The sequence below is a fragment of the Notothenia coriiceps genome, unplaced genomic scaffold (genome assembly GCF_000735185.1).
Source record: "Notothenia coriiceps isolate Sejong01 unplaced genomic scaffold, NC01 NC01_scaffold00037448, whole genome shotgun sequence".
NCBI classification, from domain to species: domain Eukaryota; kingdom Metazoa; phylum Chordata; class Actinopteri; order Perciformes; family Nototheniidae; genus Notothenia; species Notothenia coriiceps.
The window spans coordinates 12,359-26,289 of record NW_011370149.1 but is presented as its reverse complement, the minus strand read 5'-3'; the positions used below and the strand labels follow the sequence as shown (position 1 = coordinate 26,289).

Genomic DNA, 13,931 nt, shown 5'->3' with positions numbered 1-13,931 from the left:
AGGCGTGTCACCACTTGTGGAGGTATGGGGGCCTACTGAATGTTGCATCTTGTTTTCAATGTTTGGACTCGTGCTTATACATAAATTCAAATTACTTTTGGAAATATTGATCTTGGGCGTGACGCAGACACTCGATTCATCTCACATCGCTAGATTATATTCATGTGAAATGTGTGGTGGTGGAAGATAACTAAGTTTTCTCAAGCACTTAAAGACAGTTTGAAGTACTTGATCTTTACATGAACATTGACATGTTGTGCCGTCTATTCTCCAACATATTTAAGACTCACATTTAGTACTTTACACTTATTTGATTTATTTGCAATAACTGTCACAACATCAGATTTTCACGACGAATTATTTTGACTAAAGTAAAGATAGTATTGCATTATTTAAAGAACATTTGAAAATAAATAAATAATACAAATACTATCAATTTAAATCATCTTTTACTTTGTTAATTGTCATTTTTACCTTACTACATTTTTACCTAAACTGTATTATTATTGATTTCCCTGCATGTTATATAAAGTAGTTAATCCAAGCTCTTCCTTTAACAGCTGCAACATTAAATAGATGAACACATTAATGCATGAATATTATACTCAAGTAATTAAAATATGGTATTCTGCATAAGGAGTATTTTAACTTTTCGTACTTAACGTATATTTTTACGTCAATACTTTGACTTAAGGCACATTTTAAAGCATGCATGTTACTGTAGCAGAGTATTTCTACACTGTGGTGCTACACCAATGTGAGTAGTTGTCCTGCACCTGTGTGAAAGTGAAGCAGCCTGCCGTTGTTTGATCTGTTTATCCAGTGATGACACACTTAATGCCCACAGCTGAACACTTATTGTTTTTCCTCTCTGGCAACAAATATCAAGCAGACTAAACTTTGTTTGTCAGATCTCATTTAGCTTGTAGAACCATTGCATCCTTGCTTCCCAGTGTCCTTGGTGCTAAATCTAAGAGCTGACATCCCCCCCCCCTGCGCCGACACATCAAGTGAAGGCAGCCTGATCAGCCCTAATAGGGCCGGGTAATTAGAGTCTCTGCATAAAGCCTGTCTGCACACAGCGGCCCTAAGCAGGCTGGGGAAGGACTGCCATGCACTTGACAGTGTGGAAAAACAATGTAATGTTCAGTATATGGACCAAATTAGCCTGGCACTGGTAAACACAATCTACTTTAGCACAATACTGACACTAATTAGGCGACCAATGTTTCATTTCAGAGTTCAACTTTTAGTTGCTGCATCAAATAGTTGGAGAGTAAACTTGATGTTGGAATACAAATGAACAAGACCTTCCTGCAGGCCAAGCACACAGAGGGAAATGGAAATCATGATAATTGCTCTGAAGCAAACAAAGATTAAATGGTTTGCTTAAATCTGCACAGGAGTTATCGTTATATTATCTTATGAATTCTCTAACATATAGGCTATCTTTAAGTATCTTATATGCAAAGATTGACTGCTATAAAGAACTTGAACATTGGAAATATCTATGGTTTCACATTTCTCTAGCAAAGACATTCAATGCGTGACACTTCAGATAAAAGACTAGAATTACTAGATTCTTTTTAGAACGTTTTTAGGCATGCCACCCATTCTGCAGGCTCCTTATGGGACTGGAAAAACGTGGATCCTGCATTCTAAATCTCAAGTCATTTGTACAAATGCAAATGATTTCAGGGACTGCAATTAAATACATTCAGGTGGTGGTGGAAGTCGTGTGTCTCGGCTGCTGTGAGTGAACTGACACTTTCTGCATCAACTACTTCTTGTTCAAGTTTTTCTTTTTGTTCAGTGTTTTCTCTCCATTCATTTCCATCTCTGCATCTCCTTTACAGTGACATAAGAAAGACAATAGTGTCGGCCTTTGATTACGTCTTTCCGTCTTTTTGCACGAGAGGTTAACAGAACATGCATGTTTTTGCAAAATCTTGCTCGACGCTGCATTGCACAACCTCTTCCTTCTATTCTTAGCCACTGTGCTGCCTTGTACGAGCAGTTATAGTGAAATGCTTTGCCAAAAACCTCTAAAAATAGTATATAGACTCCCTCTTGTTTGTCCTAGCATCATTTTGTTAATACTTGTATAGTCTTAGTTATGAAAGAGAACAACACAAACATAAGAAATATATTAGACATGAGTAAACTCTATTTGCAGATTGTATTTGGTAGATTAGGTCAATTAGAACATATCAACTAATATAGTAGTGATAATTAAAGTATTATTTGTTAACCATAAGATACTAAGGAACCAAATGTTTTCTTTTATATCAGGATCATTTAAATGAGTTAATCTGAAAACTTTTCCTTGAACCCAATTCAATAAATCCTAATTTCTAACCATAAAAGTAAAACATACATTCAATATATCTTCAAGTAATAATAACAACAATAGCCTATTTGACATCTAAAAACATTTCACAGTTCGGGTCCGTTTATCAGATATGGTCAGGGTATTTAATAAGTAGCCTAATAAGCATGTTTTTGTCATTAGCCTGCAGTGCAAACAATAAAACATGTATTTGGGTAATTATGTTTCTGTATATCAAATAATTTGCAGATTAGGTGGAATCATTTTGAATGCTTTTATGTTTGTTTACATTCTGTATCTATATTATTATGGTATTACTACTGTTATTGTGCATGTATTGAATAAGATGTGCAGTGTTTGGCTGTCCTCTGTTGAGAGCTGTGCGTCTGATTCGCTGCATCTGAATCTGCTCCCACAATTCAACAGGCAACAAAGGAAGAAAGGAAGAGAGGCCGAGAGCTAAAAACTGTTAGCTAACCTGGACACTCAGAAATCCCCTTATTGTGTCTCTTTGGTGGGAAATATAGAGCTGTATGTTTAGAGAAGAACCAAACTTGGCTTTATAAACGCGTTATACTTGTATTGGTGCTCAGAGGGATGACTAAAGGTGATGTTTCGACTGCTAATGCAAGCTAACACTAGCTAAGCTAACTAGCTAAGCTATCGTGCAGGAGCGACCCTTCATAAACGTGTTGTTTATCAGGACAAATGCCCACATCTCTGGGTGTTTTTATCTGGTAATACAAGCAGAAGTCACCGGGTAAGAGACATTATAACATGCATGTAGATATATATGTGTTTAAATGTTTATTTACTTTAAAAGTAGACATGCTAACAAACTAGCTATTAGCATACAAGCAAGCAAACGTGTGTTAAACTGGCAAGCTAGATCAAACATTAACCTTGTTTTCTTTTAGTATGAGCTTAATGTTTAAGGTGAACCGATTACATTGTAGTTGTTGCTGTCAGTTTTATAATAGTGTCATTGAAGAGGCTAATTGAGAAGCGAGGCTAAGCTAAAGGCATGCTGTTGTGTTTGTAGGCCTTGCCAGGTCAGGACAAAACAGGCTAGAACTGATTGTATTTCTTCATTGTTTTGTCAAATATATCTACATGACATGGGTTTCTCCCCTTTTAAAAATCAATTGTTACTCCTACATGTTGGACTTTGCTCATAACTGGCTTTTGTGTTTCGCAGCATCAAATGAAAGGAGGTGGAAGTGGAACTTGACCCATTCAACTGAGTCACCATTTTCCTGCTCATAATGGTGAGTAATCAGATTGCAGCTGTCTTCATTATCAGCTTTATTTAGGAGCTGCACATGTCTCTAGATATAGGACTTAGGCTGCTGTTTCAATCCCAGTTTGTCAGGTGTTATGCCTTCTCTTATTTTTTGACAGATGTCAGAGTAGTGATTGTTATTCGTTCCATTAAAATCATGATTATAATGCAGTTTGTGGTGTCTAATGATGTATTGTTTGACCATATTACAGTCCAAATGTAGTATTGATTGTTCAAGTTAATGTATGTATCATGTACACAACAATTACAGAGAGGTAATGGAAATCTATAATTATCAGGCTCTCTCCAACAATGCTATTAAATATGTATGAAAAATACATTATTAACGTAATAGCATATTCAAAACAAAAATTGCAAGTAAATATACAACATCATTTAAATGTATAATAACATACAGTTTAGACAGTAATCGCAAATGAATGAAATGCATTTAAACAGTAAATGGTTTATTTTTTCCTGGGTGTAAAGAGCTGTAATTATAGCTTGTTTATATGAAGAAAGAAATATGTAATTAACCAATCAAAAATGCCAGGCATGGTCAGCTTCCTTCGTCTCAACTCTGTTACGATCTAAATTGTGCTTTATGCTGTTAAACGTTGATACTAAGAACATAAGAACAACCATCTGGAAGAGTGTTTTTAGAACAAACCATTATATAACATCTTGTGTGTGTTGTTTCTGCAGGGTGTGATGGCTCCACTGTATGCATGACTTGTTCCGTGCGGCCTGATGGGAGGACGCTGTGGATAGTACTTTCATCGGGATACCAGGAGAGCCAACCCATGCCCCCGCTGCGGAGGGCCTGTCAGAATGAAGAAGATAAGCCTTAAGACCATCCGCAAGTCCCTCAGCATAAAGGGCAAGGAGGAGGGCGACTTCGTCATGCTCCAGCAGCCCTCGGTGACTTCAGAGTTTTCTAAGGAAGAGTCACTTTTTGGGGGCTGCTACACCAAAGAGCTCTCCGGCTGCGACCTTGGCGGCGAGGAGGACAAAGGCGGTCAGAATAAGGGCCGCACGAAGAGCGAGGGCCTGATGGGATCTCTGAAGAGGAGGCTGTCTGCGAAACAGAAGGCCAAAGTCAAAGGCAACTCCTCCGCCATTGGCTCTGTGGACGACGATGACGACACCTTCTCTTCCTCGTCTGCGCCCATTGGATTCAGCGATGTGAAAGCCCAGAGACCCCTGAGATCTGCGTCCCTGCGGAGCCACCATTACAGCCCCTCGCCGTGGCCCCTGCGCTCAGTGAACTCTGAGGAGGCGTGCATCAAGATGGAGGTAAAAGTCAAAGCCATGGTTCACTCTCCGAGCCCGAGTCCAAACCTAAACGGTGTCCGGAGAGAATTTCATGACTTTCAAATGGAAGGGCTCTTTCCGGATAGAGCTGAGTCCTTTAAGAACCTCCAGCAGCCTCAAAACGGGGACCTGCATCTGGATATTGATGAAAATGACGTGCCTGTGGTGCTGGGGTTGACTCCCCAGGACTACATCCAGTACACGATGCCTTTAGATGAGGGAATGTACCCCGAGGGGTCCCACTCCTTCTGCCTGGACAGCTCCTCTCCTATGGAGGTGGTGACTGAAGCCGACGGTGCGTCCTTCCACGCGGACCACCAGGAGCACGATCTGGTGAGTGGGCTTCCTCCAGACCTCTTCATGGAAACCTCAGTTAATAGTCTTCTCATCGGTTCTGCCGGTGTGATGCTCCAAAGAGGAGAAGTGCCCCCTCCCCTCTCTCCACTCCTGCCGCCCATGTTAAATAATGTTCTTATTCCACGGACGTTCTCTGGGTTCAGCTCTACAGACAGACATGTGGCAGAGAGGATGAGACACCACCTCAACTTTGACCCGAACTCAGCCCCCGGGGTGAGTCGGGTGTACGAGTCGGTGCAGACCAGCGGGCCCATGGTGGTCACCAGTCTGACGGAGGAGCTGAAGAAGCTGGCGAGGCAGGGCTGGTACTGGGGTCCCATCACTCGCTGGGAGGCGGAGGAGAAGCTGGTGAACCTGGCCGACGGATCCTTCCTGGTCAGAGACAGCTCGGACGACCGGTACCTGCTCAGTCTGAGCTTCAGGTCGCAGTGCAAGACTCTGCACACGCGCATCGAACACTCCAACGGACGCTTCAGCTTCTACGAGCAGCCGGACGTGGAGGGACACACGTCCATCGTAGACCTCATCGAACACTCCATCAGAGACTCAGAGACCGGAGCTTTCTGCTACTCCAGGTCTCGCTTACCGGGATCTGCGACATACCCCGTCAGACTAACCAACCCAGTGTCTCGGTTTATGCAAGTGCGCTCCCTGCAGTACCTCTGTCGCTTCGTCATCAGACAGTACACGCGGATAGACCTGATCCAGAAACTGCCCTTACCGAACAAGATGAAAGACTACCTGCAGGAGAAGCACTACTGAGGACGCAGAGACAGGACAGTGGTAGCAATTTGCACTTTTGTGTTCAGTTAAGAGATTTAAACAAGGTTTACAAACAACCACAGTTTTGAGACGATGGTTCTGGTGGCTCGTGATTTCTGTCAATGTTTAGTCCTCCATTCCACGGCTCTGGGTTTTAGGAGGCTCTACTCCCAGAAAAACATAGTCCAGCACATAATCTATTGCAAAAAATATAGAAGAGGTATACAGCCAAGTTGTCTTGGATGCATACACTAGGTGCAGACATAGGGATGTAAGGTGAAGTAACATCCAGCTGTTCAAAACATATTGCCATTTGCTTTTAAGTTGAGCGTGTAGGGAAAATTCCTTAAATGTTATCCACCTAATTGTACATTTAAAGGATGAAAAAGTATTGCTACAATTCAATTTTTACACCAAATGTTAAACCTCCTGCAGACGGACACATTTTGATCATCTCTTGCTTTTGAATACTCATATTTTCCTGCATAACACGACTGAAGATAAGAAAAGCACTCTGCATCCATACTATGCAATCAGTCAAACGGCTACATAGGATACACTTCATGTTCACCAGATTTATGCTAATTCATTAAAGTAACTACTCAGGTATCATCAGATTTTTGAGTTGTTTCCTACCTTAAGTTGTACAATCATGGACATTTATAGACATGGATGCTTATTGGTTAAACAAAAGTACAACAACACGTCACATTAACAATTGAAAATGCATCAAATCGTAGAAATCAGAGCCATGTCCACACCATTTTCCTGCAAGAGATGTCCAACATGTGCCGGTCTGAGGGGGTTAAAGCAGTTTGGTGAGAGGAGAACCTTTCATTAGTGGCTGCATGAAGCCACTATGTAATGTGCAAACCTAAAGGTACTGACAATGCTGGATTTTTAATGTGCTGTTTGTAGGAACGGCATCACCTAGATGTGTAAACCTTTTTCTAAATATGTTACCATTTAAAAGTGAAATGTGTGTGCATTAGGAATGTTAAAACCCCAGCTCAGGCCTAACAACTGTTTCTGTGATGCTCGTGTCTGCATGTAGAAAAGGCTTTGTGGAGATTCTCCAAATGGAAGGAAACGTCACGATGGAAAGAGCTTGAGTGATGTTGAAGTGCAACTCACTTAAGGCAGGTTATAAGTAAAGGAAAGTGCCCTCAATTGACTGAAATCAGGATGTAGTGATGGCTGTTCTCTCTTAAACCGAGCTGGACAGAGGATTCCTGGAAATATTGTGAGATAACGTGATTTGATTTTGGAAAGTCAGGGTCAAGTCCTCCTCGCCATCTCGGAGCGATGCCAGGGCTTCAATAAAGCTCCATCACAGCTGCATGGCATCACATAGGCCTCAAAAACATTGGATTTGTAACCATAGCTTATTCACACTGTCCCCACAGAGTGTCTGTACTAAAGGGATCAGCACACAGAATGCTACGCAAGTGCTTTATATGGATACTTTGCCAGGGAACTTCACACAATGAATGACAACTTTTTGGGAAAATTGACAACTTTTGGTAGGTCGTTAGCGCATAGTTCTAGTTTTAGAAACGTCCGTGTCTGAGGAAGTCAATCTAGCACAGCAGATTTAGATAGGAACTTTGAACGGTGTTGCATGTTTAAAGACTTTTTGAAGCTTTGAGGAGTTGTATAGGAATGAAGGATCTAGGTCGAGTGTTTGGCTGTGTCGAGGGAGGGTTTTCTGTCGCAAACATTGGCTGGACATTCTGTGTAAAACAAATGTATTCTTCTTTTTACGATCCGTCTGTGAGTTTGTTTTGTGACATTTGCCATCTGGGGGATAGGGCTGTACTAAAGGAATGTACGCTTGTTTGAGGTGATCATTTTATCCGCCTGCAGAACAACGGTTTTTCAGAAAGCATGAGAATCACACACAAAAAAACAAAAACTACATTTTTTGCACTTGAACATTCTCCACTGACAAGCTTTGGATGCTCTCCTGCCTCGAGTTATCCTTCAGGTGGCATTTCTTCTGAAAGAAATGAAGTCACACATTTGTCCTTCTGTGTTCATATACGTGTTAAGATCAACAGCAGATTGTTTGTGTCATATCTTGGGATATAAAGGGTAGCCAGCGTCATATCGAAGCCCCTGCTAACTCACTCAAAGGAACGGGATCACGGAAACAACGTGGATGTAAATTTGACTTTTATTTCGTGTGTATTTGTTTCAGTTGAAATGTGAAAGTAAAATGTTAGTCTTTTTTAATACAATCTTCTTTTAATTGAGTTTTAATTTGTCATCAGATTTCGACACGCAGGAACCAGTGTGGTGGTGTTGCTGCTGGGACTTTTTCTAAAATACTTACTATTACTCAGCATTATTGCCTTCAATGTTTGATTCCAGAGGTGGATGCTTGTTCCGACTGCTGAAGCATTTTGGATTAATAACAGCACTTAACAAGCAACAACGTTTTATTTTCTGCATCTCCGTGAGTGAAGGTGATTGTTTACAACATGAGTTCAATATTCCCATCCTTTTCTTTCTTATGTTCTCTCACTCTCACACAAACATCTTGGTACAATTTCATTTTAATGTGTTATACACATTTGTGCTGCTTTATAAGGATATGATTGCCTTTCTTGTATTTAACAACGGGGAAATAGGATGTCACCAACGTAGACGTGTGTACACATAATGACTTTTGTTATCGTCTTGGGAGAGCAACACAGATCTGCAATTTGTTAACAACTGTAGTCGGTTAATGGAGCATTAGTAGCGATTAGCAAACCCTCTGTAGAGTTACCAGTTCACTCCAGTTTACATCAACTTTCCAAAGTAGATGCTCTTTTTGTATTTTTCTTTTGGAAAAAAATCAACAGTGATTTATTGCACACTTTGGATACAGTTCAAGAGTTTTTTGTATCTGCCAAGTATAAATTATAAATAAAACTATATTCTAAAAAAAATCCTTTGTTCTGTTGTCATCAATCACTTTCGACTGCATGCACAGTTTAAATCACGGCAAATCTTCAGTGATGCACCATGACCCTGAAGGCAACATCTTTCTGGTACCCTCCACAAAAGCCAATGGGATTTAGTCATTGGATTTTGGATTATGCAGAAACATTTCTCACATTTATGATACTTACACATTTCTTTCAGCAGGATAATCTCCACATATTAACACCACGTTATGATAACGTAAGTAAAAAGCTAACGTTAGGCTACTACAGCACGGTCACATGACTTCACGTCACCACCGCTAAGCTAAAGGTGGCTAATGTTGGGCTATAAAGGAACTACAGCACGGTCACATGACTTCACGTCACCACCGCTAAGCTAAAGGTGGCTCATATTGGGCCTGATGACGTTTAGTCGTCTCATTTAGACACTTGTTCACCGATGGGGTATTTACTGATGTATTTCATGTCGTAGAATTCACATTTCTTCCCCTTGTGTTAACCACACACCTTATTTCAGGCTAGCAACCAAATACACATTCAGAAAACCATTGATTTCCAGACAAGGATCAGTCCTTTAACCCATCATTTCTGGGTTTTAGGACTCAATCCTGCACCACTCTGTTTGCAGATAATCCTAAAGCTGTGGTTGCCTTATTTACAAAGTTAATCTTTAAAAGCATCGGAGTGAGCCGGAGACTACTTCACTTTACTCGACTCTGGAGGAAAATCAGTGAGTTCCTGGGGGAGAGGGGGGTGTTGTGCTGAAACACGACCTGCATGATGATGAGGAGGCCGGGTCTGTTAACTGCTGTGTCTGACAGTCCTCTCCAGCATCTGAGGTGAAGATACACAACTGTTTACTCTCCGCACGATGTTTTATTCATGGCACACGCTGCTGGTCGCATGTCATATGGAGACATCATAAAAGGACTCGTCTGCTGATTTTTTCCCCCTAATTTGCAGCTTTTCAAACTCTGAAGTTAGTGTAGGAGATTTCACTTTGCTCAGAGAGTGCAGCTCGTCATGACAGGACTCAGCAGGTTTAAATTTGCAAACATTGTGATATCTATCCTGATGTTTATCCCGCTCACTTTGCCACCCAGGACGTTGCTCCTTACCCAGAGTGCCTAGGGGAAGCTGTCAGGTGATGAAATGTTAAATATGTTGTCATTCAGCAGAAAACATTGAAATGATGCAAAACTCTTCACCAAACCAAGTGCAATATCTGCATATGTTGTGCCCTCAATTCATGTGTCGTAAAATGTGACACGCGCAGTTTGGCAGACTGTTATCTAGGCCTGAGGAACGGTTATAGGCAAGAGTTCATTGCTAACAAGTTATTCTAAAAGTGCCTTTTGAGTACAAAAAGTGCAACAACGTAAATGGTGATTCACGAGATTGCAATTTAACCTAAATAAACAGTTTGGGAAATAAGCTTTTCAACTTTCTTGCCAAAGAATAAAAGCTCTTGGTTAGTTTCACTTCCCAAAAAGCTTTTTATGAATGCACTAAAGCATTAAAGCACTCCATTTTATTTCCAACCTGTAATATCGCTGTTATTGGTTACTATTTTTATACGGCTTTTGGGTATTTAATTGCCATTTTCATTTGTGATTTGGTCATTTGGTTTGGTGCAGGGCACGTACTGTAAAGTGGAGTGAGTTATAAAGCTTTTGTTTTCTGAAACATCTGGATCCTGCAGCAGAAAAGGACTTTATGAGAGCGGAGAGAGAGTGAACCTGAACAGTAAAGGGCCAGACAGATTAACAATGAGCTGAAACTCACTATAAAACCACACTAAGCAGAAGGAAGGGCATGCAGATTCAGAGGTTTATTATCTGTAGGTTCATCACTGCGAACAACCCCAGTTTCTACATTATCAACAGATGCAATTTAATCAAAAAATATCAACTATTAACACTTTAAAAGTCCAAAATGTAATTTATCTCAGAAGCCCTGTCTTAATATGAACAGAGTTTGATGTGAAGCAGCGTGGGATTATGGGAGTTGTAGTCTTCAGTGTTGCCGGTTATAATTCCTTCAGTGTTTATAAGTCACGTGGTTTTTGATGAAAAAGCGTTAAAAACAGTGAATAAAGCAATTTGACGTTAAATATAAGAGCTTCTCCCAACAAGCTGAACGTTTGCTCAGCCTGTTTTTCTGATACATCTGAAATATAGAGCTCCCACATCGGAGCGGTTTATTGTTCTAATATGGCTTTAAACTGGATAAATGTCAATTTACGACACTGACATGTGCTCAAACGATACAATGCTATTACAGGAGACCAGAGGAAATGCACCATCACCTATCATTAAAATAACACTATCTCTTACGGACATTTGGGTAATGTAAATACACAGCTGAGCAAAATATAAACAACACAGGTCAAGTTGTATGAAGATATTTAATGCAGAAAAGTTATGTTTGCATTCACTATGCTTTTAAGATCTTGTTACAGGAGACTTCTGGCTCTAATGTTAAAAATGTGGGCGATAGCAAATTCAAAAACATTTTTATTTTGTTCTTTTGTTGGTGGGAATGCCTCTTACTGCCATCTGGATTTTTCCTGTAAATTGTAAGTCAGAATCATGAATAGTCATCACAGCGTTTGCATGTCTTTCAGCGCATAATGTCCACACCAAAGTGCTCATTTGTGAGCAAATTTCCTCTCAGTGTGGTTCTTACTCTGTAACTGTTTACTCTGGGGAATCCATCCATCACACGTCTGCCGTCTCAGATTGATGATCCATTTTTACCATCTGGCGCGCCGCGTGGTGCATCCATTTTTCACCTCCAAACAGGGACGATGTTGACAGCTTGAATTAGCCGGCAAACATATATATACATCGCTTTAAATTGTCATGCCAGGAGCTCGTCGGTGGGTCTAGCTGGTAATGATAAAGCCGAGGTTACCTGCTGGCAACAGATGTCTTTCAGCCCACAGTGAAAGGTTGGGCTCTATTAAAGCTTGTGATCTCGTGCCAGCCGTGCCACGAGACCCTCGATATCTCCATCTATCATGCATTAGATTCCTCTGAACCCCAATTAGCCCTGTTAGCGAGGGACGGCCTTCGTCATTACCAGGTCCCCCCTGAAACAACAGCTCATCGTGCTCCTTCATTGTGATCATTCCTCACAGTTTCCCATGTATTCCACTTCTTCAAAAACACCTTTCATCGCCGCCCTCTCTTCCAAAAGCAACGTCTCTCTACTCCCACACCAAGCGAAAAGAGTTTAGCAAACAAAGTGTCTCAAACTGTGAACACAGACCAGCCAGGCGCAGTCACTCTGCTGGGGGAAAGATGGGGGCACTTCAGGATGTGAGCGTGGTTAATGACCAGAAAATGGCCGATCCAGATGGCCTCAGCTCCAGGGCGTCGGCGGGGAAGAAGCTGGCCAGTTTGACGTTTGATTGATAATCTGTCAAGGAAACAGTTATCTTTGTACGGCTTCATCATGCAGGATTAATATATGATTTTCTGTCAACTCATTCTTGATTAAACCTGAGCTATACACAGTCTTCCATAATTACAGTAGAAATAGCACACAGTGATAATAATAATATGCAGGAATTGTGTTTTTGTGCATAGCTTCCTGTACAGATTGAAGGCCAAGGGGAGTCGTAAGTCGGTCATAATTATGTCATTAAAGAGTGACATCTGGAACTCGGGGGCCACACACCTCCTTCGCTCCTTTGCCCCCTGTGACAGTGACAATCCTCCTTTATCCCCCAACAATCTGCCCATCACTCACAGGGGAGTGAGGTGTGTGCTAAGAGGGAGGAGGGAGGAAAGGGGGGTGAACAGGTGGCAGCCATCAGGAAATGGATGGGGAATGTTTTGAATGGGAAACTTTCCTCCATTCCTCACGGAGTAGCTGCCCTTCAGCAGAGGTCCAGCAGCGAGGACGAAGGAACGAAAGGAGAACAGGTGGTGCTTTGTGGTTTCCCCGTAGATCTGACGAAGGAGCTGATGGAGGAGAATGGATTATCTCCACCCTACTGCTCTCCACGGGCTGCACAATGCCTCCGAAACAAAAGAGCTTAAACCTTAGACCGTGTTAGTTGAGGGAATAATTAATATTAATAGTCGTGGAGGAGGTAGCCATTATGGCGTCACCTGTTGTTTTAAAGACTGCATATGTAGCTGTAGAGTCATCTTAATTTGTACACAAGAGGGTGGGTGTATAAACTGATTTCACAAGGTAGGGGTAAGGGAAGGCAGGACACGAACACAATCCAGAGACAAAGAATCTGGATGGACTGACAGAGAACACTGCAAAAGACAGGCATGTATACAGAGAGTTAATCACAGCTGGAGAGGGCAGCAAGGTGATCACACACAGGTGGAAATAATCAGGGTGGTGCCAACAACAACAACACAGAGACAGGAAGTCATATTGGACAAGACACAAGAAGGGAATACTTTTCAAAATAAAAGAGGTAACAAAAAAAGATTAGGACAAGTAGACAGAGCTGGAGGCGGGACCCAATTCAATCCTAGGGGCTCATTGGGGCATGAAACCAATAAACCTAAAATACTTCCATGCAATACGACTCCTTTTTGAAGAGAAGTGCCTTAAACCTGCAAGTGAATGCAGGTTTAAGGCACTTCCATTCTCTTTTAAACCTCCTATTGTCCCTGGCGCTTTGCATATCAAGCTCAACTTGGTTAATTATGTTGGCAGCTGTTATCCATTGATATAACCCAAGAACAAAAGATGCAAGACATTGTGTAATTAAACACAAACCTGCGTGTGTTTGGTCAGGGGCCAAACTGACATCATTTTGAACATTGATTAAATCTCAGACAATCCCTTTGTCCACCAAGTGCTCCCTTAACTGAGATGTTGCGGGCAATTAGCAGCTCCCCCACCTCTGAGTGTGCATTACCCAGCATGCACCTCTCCTTCATCTGCAGCCACATCCTGCTCATGTGGTTCCTGCATTGTC

At 41.5% G+C, this 13,931-nt stretch overlaps 1 protein-coding gene across 1 annotated transcript; it reads left to right on the top strand.

Annotated features, from left to right (window-relative positions):
• Positions 1 to 2,736: 2,736 nt before the first annotated feature.
• socs6a (suppressor of cytokine signaling 6a) lies at positions 2,737 to 8,974 on the top strand. Its single transcript, XM_010797034.1, has 3 exons — positions 2,737 to 3,089; positions 3,528 to 3,597; positions 4,317 to 8,974. The coding sequence occupies exon 3, from the start codon at positions 4,443 to 4,445 to the stop codon at positions 6,042 to 6,044; it is 1,602 nt and encodes a 533-aa protein (XP_010795336.1). The 5' UTR covers positions 2,737 to 3,089; positions 3,528 to 3,597; positions 4,317 to 4,442; the 3' UTR covers positions 6,045 to 8,974.
• Positions 8,975 to 13,931: the final 4,957 nt, after the last annotated feature.